Genomic DNA, 20238 nt, shown 5'->3' with positions numbered 1-20238 from the left:
TCGTTGCATTAGCTCATGGTAGTGCAGGATAAAAAAAAAAAGCAATAAGGTGAAGATATAAATAAATATATATATATATATATATATATATATATATATATATATATATATATGTATAAATAAATAGATTACTGTACAGATAAATATATTGCACTTTTAGACTTAGACTTCCTTTTTATTGTCATTCAAATTTGAACTTTACAGCACAGATAAGAACAAAATTTCGTTACATAAACTCATGGTAGTGCAGGATAAAAAAGCCATAAGGTGCATATATAAATATATATATATATATATATATATATATTTATATATATATATATATATATATATGGACGCATGTGAAAAAGTGCAATATATTTATCTGTACAGTAATCTATTTATTTAGTTTTATATATATATATTTATATATATATATATATATATATATATAAATATATATATATATATATATATATATATATATATATATATATATATATATATATATATATATATATATATAAAACTAAATAAATAGATTACTGTACAGATACATATATTGCACTTTTTCACATGCGTCCACGTTTATGGATTTATGTTATATGGTGCATATATAAATAAATAAATATATATAAATAATTATATATATATATATATATGTATATATATATATATATATATATATATATATATATATATATATATATTTAAATAAATAGATAGATTACTGTACAGACAAATAAATATTGCACTTTTTCACATGCGTCCGCGTTTATGGATGTATGTTATATTGTCTTTTTTATTCCAGCGAGTTAATCCATTTTGGGGGGAGGCTGCGGAACCTCTTTCTAGAGTCCAGCAGTGAAAACAGTCCTTGGTGGGGGTGGGAGGAGTCTCTGCAGATTTTCTGAGCCCTGGTCAGGCAGCGGCTTTTTGCGATCTCCTGGATAGGAGGAAGAGGAGTCCTGATGATCTCTGGAGAGACTTCCAGTCTGAGGCATTGCAGGCTCCAGTCCAGACAGAGATGCTGTTGGTCAGCAGGCTCTCTATAGTGCCTCTGTAGAATGTGTTGTGGAATGGGGGGAGGTAGCTGTGCTCTTTTCATCCCACGCAAAAAGTGCATGCGCTGCTGAGCTCTTTTTACAAGAGCTCCGGTGTGTAGGGACCAGGTTATATTGTCAGTTATCTGCACCCCCAGGAACTTGGTGCTGCTTACTATCTCCACCGCTGTGCCGTTGATGTAGAGTGGAGCGTTGCTGGACTGGTGCTTCCTGAAGTCAACGATGATCTCCTTGGTCTTGTCGACATTCAGGACCAGGTTGTTGGTTCTGCACCAGTCAACCAGATGTTTCACCTCCTCCCTGTAGTCCATGTCGTTGTTGTCACGGATGAGGCCCACTACTGTCGTGTACTTCACAATGTGGTTAGTAGTGGACCTGGCGCAGCAGTCATGAGTCATCAACTTGAACAGCAGCGGACTCAGGACGCAGCCCTGGGGGGAGCCGGTGCTCAGGGAGATGGCACTGGAGGTGTTGTTGCCCACTCTCACAGATTGGGGTCTGTCTGTGAGGAAGTCAAACAGCCAGTTGCAAAGGGGGATACTGAATCCAAGGGGGACCAGTTTGCTCACCAAGTGCTACGGGATGATGGTGTTGAATGCTGAGCTGAAGTCCAGGAACAACATCCGCACGTGTGTGTCCTTTCCTTCCAGATGTTCTAAGCTCAGGTGGAGTGCAGAGGAGATGGCGTCCTCTGTGGAGCGGTTAGGGCGATAAGCAAACTGGTATGGGTCGAATGTGGGGGGAAGTCTGGAGACAATATATTCCTTTGCATATGCATCCAGGTTTATGGATGTATGTTATATTGTCTTTATATTCCAGCGAGTTAATCAATTTTGGGGGGGAATTGAGGGGATTATTTTAATGAGTTCAAGAGTCTTATGGCCTGAGGGAAGAAGCTGTTACAGAACCTGGAGGTTCTGCTACGGAGGCTGCGGAACCTCTTTCTGGAGTCCAGCAGTGAAAACAGTCCTTGGTGGGGGTGGGAGGAGTCTTTGCAGATTTTCTGAGCCCTGGTCAGGCAGCGGCTTTTTGCCATCTCCTGGATAGGAGGAAGAGGAGTCCTGATGATCTTTTCCGCCGTCCTCACCACTCTGTGGAGAGACTTCCAGTCTGAGGCATTGCAGGCTCCAGTCCAGACAGAGATGCAGTTGGTCAGTAGGCTCTCTATAGTGCCTCTGTAGAATGTGCTGAGAACGGGGGGAGGGAGATTTGCTCTTTTCATTTTACAAGAGCTCCAACCAGCCTGTTGGCTGTCGCTCAAAAGTCCTGCATACTTGGAGAGCTTCCTCTCGAAGGCTTCTTCCAGGCGATCTTCCCACAGGACTGTCAGCTCCAGCAGCACAGCTTGTTTGGTGGACTCAGACACAAGGACAATGTCTGGTCGCAGCTGTTTTCAAGGTTCACCAACAACGCCAGTCTCTTGCAGACGTCAGGATGCCTGCTGATGTTCTTCTGGCAGGATTTGGCGTGTCCCCAGCTCTGACAAAGGCGATGGTTTTCTTGGAGGGGTGGAACTGTTTTTCCCATGCTAGTCCTGCACTAATGGCTTCAGCAATGGTCTTCAGGACTTGGTCATGCCTCCACCTGTACCTTCCATCTCCAAGTGTGTTCCAGGGTTCCTCGCTTGGAGCACAGTGGGCATGCTGGTGTCTTTGCTATGCCCCATGTGTGCAGGTTTGAAGGGCTTGGGAGCACATCATACACTGCCTGAATGAGGAATTTGATGCGTTGCGACTCGGCTTTCCAAGTCTCCTCTCAACCGCATTCTCACATCTTGTCCAAGCTCCCTGTTGCTTCATTCCAACAGCCTTGCAGGTTCTTGTCTCCTCCACTGCTGCTCTCACCTCATGACGAGGAGGGGCCACAGGATTCTGGGAAGAATGCCATGCTGGTAAATCCAAGCTTTAAACCTCCCAGGTAGGCCTGACTTGTCCACGGATTTCAGCCAGCCATCCAACTCGGCGCAAGTCGACTGGATGGATGTTGTGTCTCTCAGAGAGCAGTCAAAAATCTTGCCCAAGCTCTTGACTGGCCTCTCTGAGATAGTTGGGATGGCTGTGCTTGTGATGTTAAAGCGGAACTTGTCCTCCACTTTCCCCTTCTTCAGTACCATTGATCTGGATTTGGCGGATTTGAAATGCATCCGGGCCCACTCCACCAACTTTTCAAGTTCTTTCAGAATCCAACAGCAGCCTGGGACTGATTCTGTCGTGACAGTGAGGTCATCCATGAATGCCCTGATGGGTGGTTGCCTTTGTCCGGAATTTGTGCGAGGCCCTCTGCACTCTGGCTCAGCAGACTTGGTGAGCATGTTCATGGCTAGTGAGAACAGTGTCACAGAGATAGTACACCCTGTGATGATACCAATCTCCACCTTGTGCCAACTGGATGTTGTTGCTCCGGAAGAGACCCTCATCCTGAAATTGCTGTAGTAATCAGTAATGAGGTCTTTACACCTGCTGGGTACATGATGTTTCATCAGAGTGAGTTGAACGAGCTTGTGCGGAATAGGGCCGAATGCATTTGCCAGGTCAAGCTACAGTACTGATAGGTTGCCCTTGTTCTCTCGAGCGTCCCGAATTAGCTGCGTCACCACATGTATTCTCCATACATCCTGACATTCCTGGAATTCCGCCTTTCTGGACAGATGTATCGATGTAGGTGTTCTTTGCCAAGTGGGTACACAGTTGTTTGGAAACAGCGCTGAAGAAAACCTATGCCTCAACACACAGCAGGGAGATGATGCGGAACTGGTCTTGCTGAGGGATCCTTCCCCAGTACACTCGCAGGATTTTCCACAGACGCAGCAGCAGTTTGGGACAGTTCTTATACACTTTGTGTGAAGTGCCACCCGGTCCCGGTGCAGAGCTTGCCCTGGCTCTGCGGACAACGTCCCTGACTTCCTTTAGCTGCAGGTGCGACATGTCAAACTGCACTTCTGGTTCAGGAAGGTCTATGAGGTTGTTACACTCTGCCAACACCTGTTCTCTTTCGGGGTCACTGTACGTCTGCTTCAGATGTTGATCTATGTTTTCCTGCGAGGAGGCCAGTTTGCCACTGCGCTTCTGTCCCAGCAAATCCTTCGTGAACTTGAAGGGCTGAGCGATGAAAGCAGCATGCTTACGTGACCTCTTGCGTCGCCGCCTCTGATGACACTCTGCCCTCGGAGAATTCTGATCTTTTTCCGAAGAAGCTGGGCCAGGCCAATGCGTTCCTCATGTCCTGCCGCCTTGTACTGGAACTTCAGCATTTTCATCTCATGCCTAATGTGGATCCTCACCGCTCTGTGGTTCTTTCAGTACATGGTTCCAGAGCTTCTCTTCTCCTCCTCGCCGAACCGTTCAGCTGCGATGCTGACAATGATTGTTGTCATAGTTTGTAGCTTCCCGTCGGCTTCTCCCTTCGCCATTGCCTCCAGAATTTGGTCGACATCGTCATCGAATTGCTTCCAGAGTGAGGTCATGCTAGCTGCAGGCCACTTGAGCCGCCTCTGTTAAGACTTGATGCTCGAGGGATTAGTTTGCAACACATGCAGGTTCTGGGCACTATGGGGTGACTCCGGGCCTGGCACCTTCTGCGTCTCAGCAGGTGTAACACCTGTGCGTTGTGTTGCTTCTGCTCTCAACAGGCACTTCTTCCTCGCTTGGTGACTCTTTAAGCCATAGATGTTCTAACAGACTTTACGGCATGTACCGTATTTTCCGCACCATAAGGCGCCCTGGGTTAAAAGCCGCGCCTTCAATGAACGGCATATTTCAAAACTTTCTCCACCTATAAGCCGCCCGGTGTTGTAATCCGCATCTAACTGCGCTAAAGGAATGTCAAAAAAACAGTCAGATAGGTCAGTCAAACTTTAATAATATATTAAAAACCAGCGTTCTAACAACTCTGTTCACTCCCAAAATGTACGCAAATGTGCAATCACAAACATACGTATATCAACATGGACAGAGCTGCGTGAAAAAAGCCACCCGGCCTCTTCGCGTAAACTTAAACTTACCTTAACCACTCGCTCATCTTTTCTTCATCCATCCCTTCGACTTAGCTTTTATGATGACGCCGGCTGGAAAGGTCTCTTTTGGCAAGGTCTTCCTTTTGAATATCAACATGGGATTTTCTGGCCATTAGCATGGCAAGCTAGAACCACAGTGAAGGATGACTTCTCATTCCCTGTGGTGCGAATATTCACCGTACGTGCTCCCGTTGTATCCACAGTGCGGTTCACAGGAATATCAGTTGCTGTGAAATAGTACCGGTAATCCGTGTGCGGATGGAGAGATTGCGTCTTTTCATGAACCGGATCCCTGACGCTTAGTAGGAGCCATTTTGTGGTCTTTACAGATGTAAACACACAAAGGAAATGAAACGTACGGTGATATCCGTGCGCTTTTTCTTCTTCTACGCGGGCGGGTGGTTGCTTACAGTAGAAGAAGAAGTGCTTCCTGTTCTATGGGGGCGGGTGCTTACCTTGGCGGTTGCTTGCGTAGAAGAAGAAGCGCTTCCTGTTCTACCGGGGGAAAAGATGGCGGCTGTTTACCGAAGTTGCGAGATCGAAACTTTATGAAAATGAATCGTAATATTAATCCATATATAAAGCGCACCGGGTTAAAAGCCGCACTGTCAGCTTTTGAGTAAATTTGTGGTTTTTAGGTGCGGCTAATAGTGCGGAAAATACGGTACACTGCACGCTCATAGTCGTTCACTAAATGAACTAAATGTATAGATACTTTCCCAAATAAAGGGAACTATGAAAAGTGTCAATATTGGCTTTATTTTAACAGAACATCTTACACTACATTTAACAGTCACAGTCAAAGAACAATTTTACAAGGTTAAAATATAAATTAAAAGGCATTAAACACATTGGGCTTCTCTTGTTGCACTCAAAGAACAATTTACAATGTTCCATGTTACATATAGTCTGCTATCATCAAGGATTAGATTAGAATAGAACATAAAGTTTTACTGGCATATTAAATTATCCATGCCTTATGGTTGCTACTCCTGGTCTGTGCTTTAAGAAAAATACAATTATTAATTAAGTACTAAAAACGAAACTATGGATACATGTACACAGATAAGCCATGTAGCAGGTAAAACACATTTATTAAAGACAAAACACAAATGGTAGGAATTTGTTACAAAATGTAGTCATTTCACTTGCATTAGTTGACTACCAATTGGGCAGTTTTAACTGTGCTAATATTTGGCATCAAGTTCTACGTATCTACATGTGCACAGCAGGGGAGCTGGTTAACTTATGAGAGTAGTATGTGTGTTTGTGAGAATGTCAACGTGTTGTCTGAGTGACGTCAGTGAGTGAGTGGGCGAGTAAAGAGAGCTAGCGGTAGCATGTGCAGGAGTGTTAATAGCATGGTGGATGTCCGGTTGTGCCCTGTGGAAATAATAAATAAAGTGACCAAGTTGTAACTAATCGACGGCCTCGTCCTTCCGACCAAAGAGCGGAGCCTTATGGACCCAGTGTTACTCCCAACAAAACATGTCACCGCCGCACAACGGCATTCAGATGAAAGAACGGTACCAGTATTTTTCAAAAGTGCTATAGTACCGATTTCAATTGATTAGTACAACAATACTTTATTAGTAGCAGTATACTGTACAACCCTCCTACACACACATACAGTACATAGAAGAAAGTGTGATTTTGTTGTTTGTGTCTTGCAGACGTCCAGCAGCTGATCGGTGAATCAGAAGAAGTTTCCCCTCAGTTAGGGGGGAGCTCCACTTTGAAGCAGGAGACTCCACAACCACCCTGCATTAAAAAGGAAGAGGAGGAACTCTGCATCACTCAGGAGGGAGAGTGTTTTCTAGGACGAGAGGAAGCTGATTACACCAAGTTTCCACTGAGTATTCTCTCTGTGAAGACTGAAGATGATGAAGAGAAACCACAAGTAGACAACCTCTTAGCTCCACTATCAGATAGTGAGGCTGAAGACGAGGTTGAAGAACCTTTGAGCAGCGATAAAGACTGTGAAGGTGATATGAGGACTCACACTGACAACAAACACTCTGAATGCTCTACAAAGAAGAAAGGGAAAAAAAATTTGAGCTGCTCAGTTTGTGGTAAAAGTTTTGCTCACAGGAGTAATTTGGCTTACCACATGAGAACACACACAGGAGCAAAACCATTTAATTGTTCAGTTTGTGCCAAAAGCTTTTCTCGAAATTATGGTTTGACTGAACACATGAGAACACACACAGGTGAAAAACCATATAATTGTTCAGTTTGTGGCAACAGCTTTTCTCAAAGTAGCCATTTGACTCAACACGTGAGAACACACAGAGGAGAAAAAACATGTAATTGTTCAGTTTGTGGCAAAAGCTTTTCTCGAAAAAGCGCTTTGAATGAACACATGAGAACGCACAGAGGAGAAAAACCATGTAATTGTTCAGTTTGTGGCAAAAGCTTTTCTCGAAAAAGCCATTTGACTCAACACATGAGAACACACACAGGTGAAAAACCATTTAATTGTTCAGTTTGTGGCAAAAGCTTTTGTCAAAATGTCAATTTGACTCAACACATGAGAACACACACAGGTGAAAAACCATTTAATTGTTCAGTTTGTGGCAAAAGCTTTTGTCAAAATAGCAATTTGACTCAACACATGAGAACACACAAGTGGAAAACCATTTAATTGTTCAGTTTGTGGCAACAGCTTTTCTCAAAGTAGCCATTTGACTCAACACGTGAGAACACACAGAGGAGAAAAAACATGTAATTGTTCAGTTTGTGGCAAAAGCTTTTCTCGAAAAAGCTCTGACTCAACACATGAGAACGCACAGAGGAGAAAAACCATGTAATTGTTCAGTTTGTGGCAAAAGCTTTTCTCGAAATAGCAATTTGGCTCAACACATGAGAACACACAGAGGAGAAAAACAATGTAATTGTTCAGTTTGTGGCAAAAGCATTTCTCGAAATAGCAATTTGACTCAACACATGAGAATGCACACAGGTGAAAGACCATTAAATTGTTCAGTTTGTGGTACAAGCTTTTCTTATAACAGCTCTTTGTGTCGTCACATGAGAAAACACGCTGGAGGAAAACCATTTAGTTGTTCAGTGTGCTGTAAAAGGTTCACACATAATGCAACCGCAGTAAAACACATGAGAACACACAAGGGAAAATAACCAATTAGCTGTTAAGTTTGTGGTATGTTGCTCATATGTGGCGACATCCACCCTACCCAGGACCCCCCCCAAATGTAAAGAAAGTGAACAGTGTGTGATTTACTGCAATACTGTCAGTCTTTTAAGTTTTTATTTGTGCTTTGTTGAAATTGTTCACACATTGCACTGCTTTTATTTTTCTATGAATACACATTATGCTTAAAAGACAGGAAGTAACTCAACACTCTTGAATAGTTTCTACCTCAGTTTGTATGGTTTGTTGAGTTAGCACAGGATTAATATGTGGAAATGACAAATGAGGTAGTTGATACATAGAATAGTTTTTATTAGAGATATTCGATATTGGCTTTTTTGACGATATTCCAATATTGTCCAACTCTTAATTACCGATACCAATATATATACAGTCGTGGAATTAACACATTATTATGCCTAATTTTGTTTTGATGCCCCGCTGGATGCATTAAACAATATAACAAGGTTTTCCAAAATAAGAGAACAACTTCAACTCCTGTTATGGAAAAAAGTGCCAACATGGCACTGCCATATTTATTATTGAAGAAGTGCATTATTTTTTAACATGCCTCAAAACAGCAATTTGAAATTTGGGACATGCTCTCCCTGAGATAATCCTGATACAACTATGGGAAACACTGTACTTTGACTTTCACAAAGTTTTTTGTTTTTTTTAAACATGCCTCAAAACAACAGCTACAAAAACAAGAAGGCACACAGCTACAGTCCAGAGTATACTATAAACTGGGCTCAATCTGCCCTGTTCTTAACGTATTTGTATGAGTAACAATAATGTGCAAATAAAAACAAGAAAGGCACAAAAATAAAAAACTGCTTCAGTCTAGACTAGTAGATAACACACCCATTCTTTAAAGTGCATGAACATTAATAAAACTGCTTCAGTCTAGACTAGTAGAAAACAAAGACATCCTTTAAAGTGCACGGGGAAAAAGGCACAAAACATAAATGAAACAGCTTCACTCAATCCAGACTATTAGTCTATTTGTGCAACAGATGAAGCTCAAAGAGTGGGCTGATTCTTTTTTTCCTTGTCTGAATGAAAACAAGCATCTGCAAGGGGTTCTGGGTATTTTTACTGTCGTGTTTATGTTGTGTTACGGTGCGGCTGTTCTCCCGAAGTGTGTTTGTCATTCTTGTTTGGTGTGGGTTCACAGTGTGGCGCATATTTGTAACAGTGTTAAAGTTGTTTATACGGCCACCCTCAGTGTGACCCGCATGGCTGTTGATCAAGTATGCTTGCATTCGCGAGTGCGTGTGTCAAGCCGTAGATATTATGTGACTGGGCCAGTACGCAAAGGCAGTGCCTTCAAGGATTAATTGGCGCTCTGTACTTCTTCCTGCGTCCGTGTACACACAACGTTTTAGAAGGTCACAAATTTTACTTTTGGAAACTGATACCGATAATTTCCGATATTACTTTTTAAAGCATTTATCGGCCAATAATATCGGTTGTCCGATATTATCGGACATCCCTAGTTTTTTTTATTCATGCTTTATTTCGTTTTTTGTTCAACCCTAGATGGGTTATGACTCAAAGTTCAATAGAAACACTGAGATTAAGTCTTAAATTCATTGTGTTCTTCAAGGTGTTTTTGAAAATGCACCATTTTTTTCCCCTCAAAATGTTTAACTAACTTGAAGTGTTTTGTCAAGAGGATTATTTGTAATGTGTACATTTTCAGAATGTGCTTGTTCTATTTTGGGCCGAAATAAAATAAAGAAAACAATCTGATGTTCTTATAGTCGTATTTTTAAGTGATCATGCCATGATTTTACCCGTCCCGCCCACGTGGAAATAGATTTTCCTCCATGCGGCCCCTGAGCTAAAATGAGTTTGACACCCCTGCTGTAATGTGACTCATGTGAGCAGGTTACTGTATAAACACATTTTGTTATAAGTTATAAAAATGTGTTCAGTTCTCAGAGACACATCAATGTCAGTGTAGCTGCTGACAGAAGCAACACGTATATTTGATATATACCGTATTTTCCGCACCATAAGGCGCCCTGGGTTATAAGCCGCGCCTTCAATGAACGGTATATTTCAAAACTTTGTCCACCTATAAGCCGCCCCGTGTTATAAGCCGCATCTAACTGCGCTAAAGGAATGTCAAAAAAACAGTCAGATAGGTCAGTCAAACTTTAATAATATATTAAAAACCTGCGTGATGTGGGCGCGCATGGAGTCGTATATCAACATGGACGGAGCTGCGTGAAAAAAGCCACCCGGCCTCTTCGCGTAAACTTACCTTAACCACTCGCTCATCTTTTCTTCATCCATCCATCCCTTCGAGTTAGCTTTTATGATGACGCCGGCTGGAAAGGTCTCTTTTGGCAAGGTCTTCCTTTTGAATATCACCATGGGTGGAAGTTTCTGGCCATTAGCATGGCAAGCTAGAACCACAGTGAAGGATGACTTCTCATTCCCTGTGGTGCGAATATTCACCGTACGTGCTCCCGTTGTATCCACAGTGCGGTTCACAGGAATATCAAAAGTCAGTGGAACCTCGTCCATGTTGATAATGTTCTCTGGCCGGATCTTTTTTTCAGCTATCTTGTTTTTACAATATGCACGGAAAGTAGCCAGCTTTTCTTGAAAGTCTTTAGGCAGTTGCTGTGAAATAGTAATCCGTGTGCGGATGGAGAGATTGCGTCTTTTCATGAACCGGATCCCTGTCGCTTAGTAGGAGCCATTTTGTGGTCTTTACAGATGTAAACACACAAAGGAAATGAAACGTACGGTAATATCCGCGCGCTTCTTCTTCTTCTACGCGGGCGGGTGGTTGCTTACAGTAGAAGAAGAAGCGCTTCCTGTTCTATGGGGGCGGGTGCTTACCTTGGCGGTTGCTTGCGTAGAAGAAGAAGCGCTTCCTCTTCTACGGGGAAAAAAGATGGCGGCTGTTTACCGTAGTTGCGAGACCGAAACTTTATGAAAATGAATCTTAATATTAATCCATATATAAAGCGCACCGGGTTATAAGGCGCACTGTCAGCTTTTGAGAAAATTTGTGGTTTTTAGGTGCGGCTAATAGTGCGGAAAATACGGTACTTGAATTAAAAAAAATGTTCACAGCACTGAAAAAAGGTTGAGAACTACTGTCCTAAGGCAGTAGTTCTCAACCTTTTTTCAGTGATGTACCCCCTGTGAACATTTTTTTAATTCAAATACCCCCTAATCAGAGCAAAGCATTTTTGGTTGAAAAAAAGAGATAAAGAAGTATAATGCAGCACTATGTCATCAGTTTCTGATTTATTAAATTATATAACAGTGCAAAATATTTCTCATTTGTACTAGTCTTTCTTGAACTATTTGGAAAAAATATATAAAACAACTAAAAATTTGTTGAAAAATAAACAAGTGATTCAATTATAAATAAAGATTTCTACACATAGAAGTAATCAACTTAAAGTGCCCTCTTTGGGGATTGTAATAGAGTTCCATCTGGATTCATGAACTTCATTCTCAATATTTCTTCACAAAAAAATAAATCTTTAACATCAATATTTATGGGACATGTCCACATGTCTCAGCTGCATTACTGCTACGTTTTAACCAAGCCTCCATTGTTTTCTACATGGATAGTTGATTGACAGTTGGTGCTGTGTGGCACCGCCAGGTAGGGTCAAACCATCATGGCATGGGGGAAACTCTGGCTTTGTGGTAATGAATAGAATAGCCTACTTGATTTGATGTTCAGTTTATGAACTTACATTCATATTTTGTCGAAGTATTATTCAATAAATATATTTATAAAGGATTTTTGAATACCGTATTTTCCGCACCATAAGCCGCCCTGGGTTATAAGCCGCGCCTTCAATGAACGGCATATTTCAAAACTTTGTCCACCTACAAGCCGCCCCGTGTTATAAGCCGCATCTAACTGCGCTAAAGGAATGTCAAAAAAACAGTCAGATAGGTCAGTCAAACTTTAATAATATATTAAAAACCAGCGTGATGTGGGCGCGCATGGAGTCGTATATCAACATGGACGGAGCTGCGTGAAAAAAGCCACCCGGCCTCTTCGCGTAAACTTCCCTTAACCACTCGCTCATCTTTTCTTCATCCATCCATCCCTTCGAGTTAGCTTTTATGATGACGCCGGCTGGAAAGGTCTCTTTTGGCAAGGTCTTCCTTTTGAATATCACCATGGGTGGAAGTTTCTGGCCATTAGCATGGCAAGCTAGAACCACAGTGAAGGATGACTTCTCATTCCCTGTGGTGCGAATATTCACCGTACGTGCTCCCGTTGTATCCACAGTGCGGTTCACAGGAATATCAAAAGTCAGTGGAACCTCGTCCATGTTGATAATGTTCTCTGGCCGGATCTTTTTTTCAGCTATCTTGTTTTTACAATATGCACGGAAAGTAGCCAGCTTTTCTTGAAAGTCTTTAGGCAGTTGCTGTGAAATAGTAGTCCGTGTGCGGATGGAGAGATTGCATCTTTTCATGAACCGGAAACCTGTCGCTTAGTAGGAGCCATTTTGTGGTCTTTACAGATGTAAACACACAAAGGAAATGAAACGTAATATCCGCGCGCTTCTTCTTCTTCTACGGAGGCGGGTGGTTGCTTACAGTAGAAGAAGAAGCGCTTCCTCTTCTATGGGGGCGGGTGCTTACCTTGGCGGTTGCTTGCGTAGAAGAAGAAGCACTTCCTCTTCTACGGGGAAAAAAGATGGCGGCTGTTTACCGTAGTTGCGAGACCGAAACTTTATGAAAATGAATCTTAATATTAATCCATATATAAAGCGCACCGGGTTATAAGCCGCACTGTCAGCTTTTGAGTAAATTTGTGGTTTTTAGGTGCGGCTAATAGTGCGGAAAATACGGTTGCTATTTTTAGAATATTTAAAAAAAATCTAACGAACCCCTTGGCATACCTTCAAGTACCCCCAGGGGTACGTGTACCCCCATTTGAGAACCACTTCCTTAGGAGACTACATGTAAACAGAGTAAAGATCGAGTGAGGTGGCCATTCCAAATACCTTTAAAATGCTACCCATTTTGGATACTGTTTAGGAACATAAACTGCATTTCTTGACTGCACCAGTTGCTGGTGACAAAGTCACAATAAAACGTTGGATGATCAGCATGGAAGGTGATGTCATCTGCGAAGGCGTCCAACCTAGCTTCATCTCAGGGCTTGCTACCCTTCTTGCCACCTACTATGTGTTCAACTTGGAATACCAAGAGGAAGGTGCTCGGACATTGGAATTTGTTCAAAGGTAAATCCCCTTGATACTGTTAAATACTGTTAGGATATTTTGCCCCTTTTCTCACCTCTGTTCAGGAATTTGACTTGTCATTTCTCCAAGTTTGTGCCTTAAATCAATGACTCTTCTGTTCCTTTGTGGACTTTCTTATTAGGGACCGAAGCACCAGTTTGACTCTAGGATACAGAGAAGGTAGGTAATGTGCAGGTAAAGATATGTTGACTGGGTCAAAGAAGGAAGCACCTGTTTGACCCCAGGATGCAGAAAAAGTAGGTAATTTGCAGGTAAAGATATGTTGACTGGGATCACCCAGTCAACATATCTTTACCTGCAGGAAGCACCAGCGTGACCCGAGGATGCAGAGCAAGTAGGTAATGTGCAGGTGAAGATATGTTGAATGGGTAAAGGCAGGAAGCACCAGCGTGACCCCACCATGCAGAGAAGGTGTTACGATCCGCTGCCCGGATCATAGTTTGTTTATGTTTGAGTCACATGTGTTTTCAGCACCTTGAGTTTTGTTTATTTCTGTTGCCATGACGGCAGATTGTATACACCTGCCTCTGGTTAGTGTCCGGGACACGCACCTGTTGCCCGGGCGCTAATCAGAGGGCTATTTAGTCTTTGCCCTGGCCTCACTCGGTCTGGCTTCCTAGTTTGTTCCCACACAACTGATGACGATGATTATTTCCTCTTTCTTAGCTACTAGTTCTCACGCTAGGCTATTTTGGTTTGCTAGCTCCCACGCTAGCCCTTTTGTTTTGCCTTTTGTGCTACGTGCATGTCTTTTTGTTTATTCATCACATGATTTATATTTTAAATAAATCATACTACCTGCAAGCTGTGTCCGAAGCCGTCTGCATCCCTGGGAGAACCACACCCGCATCACTATGCGACCACGTCGTTACAGAAGGTAGGTAATGTGCGGGTGAAGGTATGTTGAATGGGTGAAAGAAGGAAGCGCAGGTGTGGTCGAGGCAATGCAGACAAGGTAGGTAATGTGCAGGTGAAGATATGTTGTATGGTGAAAGAAAGAAGCACCAGTGTGACCCCAGGATGCAGGGAAGGTAGGTAAGGTGCAGGTAAAGTTATGTTGAATGGGTAAAGGCAGGACACACCAGCTAGACTCCAGGATACAGAGAAGGTGGGTAATGTGCAGGTAAAGGCAGGAAACACCAGCTAGACTCCAGGATACAGAAAAGGTAGGTAATGTGCAGGTAAAGTTATGTTGAATGGGTAAAGGCAGGACACACCAGCTAGACTCCAGGATACAGAGAAGGTAGGTAGTGTGCAGGTAAAGATATGTTGAATGGGTAAAGGCAGGAAACACCAGCTAGACTCCAGGATACAGAGAAGGTAGGTAATGTGCAGGTAAAGATATGTTGAATGGGTAAAGGCAGGAAACACCAGCTAGACTCCAGGATACAGAGAAGGTAGGTAATGTGCAGGTAAAGATATGTTGAATGGGTAAAGGCAGGAAACACCAGCCAGACTCCAGGATACAGAGAAGGTAGGTAATGTGCAGGTAAAGATATGTTGAATGGGTAAAGGCAGAAAGCACCAGCGTGACCACACTATGCAGAGAAGGTAGGTAATGTGCAGGTAAAGATATGTTGAATGGGTAAAGGCAGGAAGCACCAGTGTGACCCCAGGATGCAGAGAAGATAGGCAATGAGCAGGTAACGATATGTTAAATGGGTGAAAGCAGGAAACATCAGCGTAAATACACGGTCCCGTAGATGGAGAGAAAACGCGTAAATAGAGAGAAGGATTGGGGAGGCTTTAGCATTGTCTTCCTCTCTGAATTTGTCTTAATGGGTTTTAGAGCATTCACTCATCTACAGCTGTGGTGATGGTATAGGCTCACATATATCCTAAAATTGATATGAATATTTGTGCAGTGCATATTCCTAAATTAACAATGTGAGGAGTTCTGTGTCGACTGCAAGTAATCTTCAATCACAACAGAATATCTACCGTATTTTCCGCACTATTAGCCGCACCTAAAAACCACAAATTTACTCAAAAGCTGACAGTGCGGCTTATAACCCGGTGCGCTTTATATATGGATTAATATTAAGATTCATTTTCATAAAGTTTCGGTCTCGCAACTACGGTAAACAGCCGCCATCTTTTTTCCCCGTAGAAGAGGAAGTGCTTCTTCTTCTACGCAAGCAACCGCCAAGGTAAGCACCCGCCCCCATAGAACAGGAAGCGCTTCTTCTTCTACTGTAAGCAACCACCCGCCCGCGTAGAAGAAGAAGAAGCGCGCGGATATTACGTTTCATTTCCTTTGTGTGTTTACATCTGTAAAGACCACAAAATGGCTCCTACTAAGCGACAGGTTTCCGGTTCATGAAAAGACGCAATCTCTCCATCCGCACACGGATTACTATTTCACAGCAACTGCCTAAAGACTTTCAAGAAAAGCTGGCTACTTTCCGTGCATATTGTAAAAACAAGATAGCTGAAAAAAAGATCCGGCCAGAGAACATTATCAACATGGACGAGGTTCCACTGACTTTTGATATTCCTGTGAACCGCACTGTGGATACAACGGGAGCACGTACGGTGAATATTCGCACCACAGGGAATGAGAAGTCATCCTTCACTGTGGTTCTAGCTTGCCATGCTAATGGCCAGAAACTTCCACCCATGGTGATATTCAAAAGGAAGACCTTGCCAAAAGAGACCTTTCCAGCCGGCGTCATCATAAAAGCTAACTCGAAGGGATGGATGGATGAAGAAAAGATGAGCGAGTGGTTAAGGTAAGTTTACGCGAAGAGGCCGGGTGGCTTTTTTCACGCAGCTCCGTCCATGTTGATATACGACTCCATGCGCGCCCACATCACGCTGGTTTTTAATATATTATTAAAGTTTGACTGACCTATCTGACTGTTCTTTTGACATTCCTTTAGCGCAGTTAGATGCGGCTTATAACACGGGGCGTCTTATAGGTGGACAAAGTTTTGAAATATGCCGTTCATTGAAGGCGCGGCTTATAACCCAGGGCGCCTTATGGTGCGGAAAATATGGTATTTAGGTATGGTTAACCTGAGTGATGAAATCGTGGAAAAATATATGTTCTTAGCGCGCCTGAATTGGGCTGTCTGCACTCTCAAAGTGCATGTTGTTGCCAAATGTATTTCATATGCTGTAAACCTAGTTCATAGTTGTTAGTTTCCTTTAATGCCAAACAAACACATACCAATCGTTGGTTAGAAGGCGATCGCCGAATTCGTCCTCGCTTTCTCCCGTGTCGCTGGCTGTCGTGTCGTTTTCGTGGGTTTCGCTTGCATACGGTTCAAACCGATATGGCTCAATAGCTTCAGTTTCTTCTTCAATTTGGTTTTCGCTACCTGCCTCCACACTACAACCATCCGTTTCAATACATGCGTAATCTGTTGAATCGCTTAAGCCGCTGAAATCCGAGTCTGAATCCGAGCTAATGTCGCTATAGCTTGCTGTTCTATCCGCCATGTTTGTTTGTGTTGGCTTCACTATGTGACGTCACAGGACAATGGACGGGTGTATATAACGATGGTTAAAATCAGGCACTTTGAAGCTTTTTTTAGGGATTTTGCGTGATTGGTAAAATTTTGAAAAAAACTTTGAAAAATAAAATAAGCCACTGGGAACTGATTTTTAATGGTTTTAACCCTTCTGAAATTGTGATAATGTTTAATGGAGTCTCGGATTGAAAATAAACTTTATTCCCTTGGACTTTATGAGGCCAACGAGGTATGATTACTTCTGATATGTTTGTGAAATCTATGTGTTTTCTTTTTTGCATGTCAGACTAATTGTACGTTCTGTTTGCTTATTTTATTACTTCTGACGGCATTATATTTGGCATCGTTGGTAACGTGAAGAAGACGTGGCTGAAATAAATGTCTGTGAGAAAAACAAACGACTTGAGCCTTGATTAAGACCTCGGAGGGAGTAACACTGGTAATGTATGGAAGTAGACATGTCAACTTATATATATCAATATGATATTAATACATATGCATATATTAATAAATATACAAATGTGATTTACAAATAAATAGTTTGTATAAATAAACGCGTATTTGTAAATATATTTTTGAGAATTTAAAATACATACAAATAAAATGTATGAATATAAAAATGTGACATACAAATAAATCAAGAATTTGTGTAAATAAACGTGTATTTGTAAATATATATTTGAGATTTGAATATATATATGCTTGATTTTGTATTGAATTTGCATATGTTCAGGGGCGGTATGGCGTAGTGGGTAGAGCGGCCGTGCCAGAAACCTGAGGGTTGCAGTTTCGCTCCCCGCCTCTTGACATCCAAATCGCTTCTGTTGTGTCCTTGGGCAGGACACTTCACCCTTGCCCCCGGTGCTTCTCACACCGGTGAATGAATGATAGGTGGTGGTCAGAGGGGCCATAGGCACAAACTGGCAGCCTCGCTTTCGTCAGTCTACCCCAGGGCACCCGTGGGTACAAATGTAGCTTACCACCACCAGGTGTGAATGAATGATGGGTTCTCACTTCTCTGTGAGCACTTTGAGTATCAAACAATAGAAAAGCACGATATAAAATCGAATCCATTATTATTATTATTATGTGGATCGCTTTTTTCCTTTTGTGTAGATGAGACATTTCTACCACAAACCAGATGCACAAATAAATGGGACCTACACACTCCCCTGAACAACCAGCAGAGGGCACTGCAGCCAGAGTGGTCTGGGTCACAGAGCATTAAATACATTGTATGCAAAATGCCCGCAGTTTTCTGCCCAAAATCAATCCACGTCTTTACAGAGGACACACACAACGGGCCTGAGCTAGCTAACGTTAGCGTTGTATTAGCTAATGCTAATCCAGTTAATCTGAAAGTTCGTGCTAGCTGCTTATTTTATTATATCAATGCTATCTCTTATCAGTGCAATGTGTGGCTCTGGCTGCAGTTCCCTCTGCTGGTTGTGTAGGGGAGTGTGTAGGTCACATGTATTTGTGCATCTGGTTTGTGGTAGAAATGTCTCATCTACACAAAAGCAAAAAAGTGATCCACATATGCAAATTCAATACAAATACAAATACGAAATCAAGCATATTTATATTCACATCTCAAAAATATATTTACAAATACACGTGTATTTATATAAATTCTCGATTTATTTGTATATGTCACATTTTTGTATTTATTTTATTTGTATATATTTTCAAATCCCAAAAATATATTTACAAATACAAGTTTATTTATACAAATTATTTATTTATATATAACATTTGTATTTGTATATTTATTAATTTATGCATTAGTATTAATATCATATTGATTTATAAAAGGTGATGTGAGACAATTAAATTTCCATAATAATGGGCCATAATTTACAGGTCAATGATGAAAAAATAAAGTATGGGTTTCAACTAAGGCTGTCAATGTTAATGTGTTACCATCAGGGCCGGCCCGTGGCATAGGCCGTATAGGCAAATGCTAAGGGCGCCGTCCATCAGGGGGCGCCATGCCAGTGCCACAAATGTTGGAGAAAAAAAAAAAAAAAAAAAAAGTTGTTACTATTATTTCTAAATACAAAAAATAATCTCACGTTAATTAAAATGCAAAGTAAAGCCTATTTAATAGAAATATTATTTGTTACAACATTACGCCCCCCCGCACGGTGCGCCCCCTCCCTTCCCGTATCATGACTCTTTTTGGACGTCACCACATCAAAAAATCAACACAAGATGCCAAAACTGTCAGGTGCCCAGGGAAGAAAAAAGAGAAAAGAAGAGGAGGAGAAACGAGAAAAGACAGAGGTAGCAGGTAGGTAACGTTAGCCTACATGAAATTATTTGTCTGTTACAGAATGTGATAGTAACCTGGCTTTTTAGCATTAAGCTAATGTTACATGATTCGGCAATTGCTAATCAATAAATAGCTAGTTCTGTTTTAACGTCGGGTTAATATTGTGGAGGGGGCTAAATTGTTATGGAAAATAATAATGTAACGTTAGGTAATTACAGTTCTCCCACCTTACATTCCTCAGGGACATTTGTATTAGATCTTTTAAGCAGGTGTTTTTTGTTTACATTGTTATTGCCTTCTGGTTAGCTAATGTTTGCCCTGCAGGTAATAGTCACTTTTCCACCCCTTTATATATTAGGTATAGTTGTAAGTTAAAAAAAAAGGTCAAAGACAAAGCTATTCGGGTTCTTGTGAGTATATACACTTCACTGCCGATGTGGGGGGGGGGGGGGGGCGCCACTTAAAATCTTGCCTAGGGCGCCAGATTGGTTAGGGCCGGGCCTGGTTACCATAAATGAATGATGATTAATCACAGTGTTCATGTGGACCGGCGCAGGAAGGCAGTGCGCATTGCACAGGCAACGATGACGTCACACACCAGTGGTAGAGGGATGTGCTCTGCGCCCACTTTCGCTTCAAAACAAACCTCGATGGAACTTCAGATAAAACTGAGGTTATTAGTCAGTAATGCAGCGACAAACTTTCTTATTATCGACACACATCAAGTTTAAAATAGAATCAAAGAATCAGGACGCACTTTGTCCTGTATGTTTATTAAGTAAGTGGCCAACAGAGCCCATTATATATGGTGACGTCACACGCCAGTTTTGACACAGCAGTTTGGCTCCAGTCGCCAACACGCACCGAGCAGGCATCTTGTCAGTGCAGCAGATAACTAAAGTCAGTGTACAAAAGTGAAAATAGAAGTGTTCTGCTGTCTATGCTTGCAATAAGAGCAATATTTATGTGAGCGTGTTTGTTTCCTCACTGAGTGCAGTTGGTCCGAGGTCGAGT

At 42.0% G+C, this 20238-nt stretch overlaps 1 protein-coding gene across 1 annotated transcript in view; it reads left to right on the top strand.

The window, feature by feature from the left end:
* LOC140679624 (uncharacterized) overlaps positions 1 to 7812 on the top strand; it is a 56646-nt gene extending 48834 nt beyond the window's left edge. The window contains exon 2 of the mRNA XM_072915445.1: positions 6729 to 7812. Coding sequence (XP_072771546.1) covers positions 6729 to 7699 — 971 coding nt within the window. The 3' untranslated portion in view covers positions 7700 to 7812. The remainder of the gene's footprint in view (positions 1 to 6728) is intronic.
* The last annotated feature ends 12426 nt before the right edge of the window (positions 7813 to 20238 follow it).

The sequence above is a fragment of the Nerophis lumbriciformis genome, linkage group LG20 (assembly GCF_033978685.3).
Source record: "Nerophis lumbriciformis linkage group LG20, RoL_Nlum_v2.1, whole genome shotgun sequence".
Classification (NCBI taxonomy): domain Eukaryota; kingdom Metazoa; phylum Chordata; class Actinopteri; order Syngnathiformes; family Syngnathidae; genus Nerophis; species Nerophis lumbriciformis.
The sequence above is the reverse complement of the archived record's forward strand: the minus strand, read 5'-3'. Positions and strand labels throughout refer to the sequence as shown.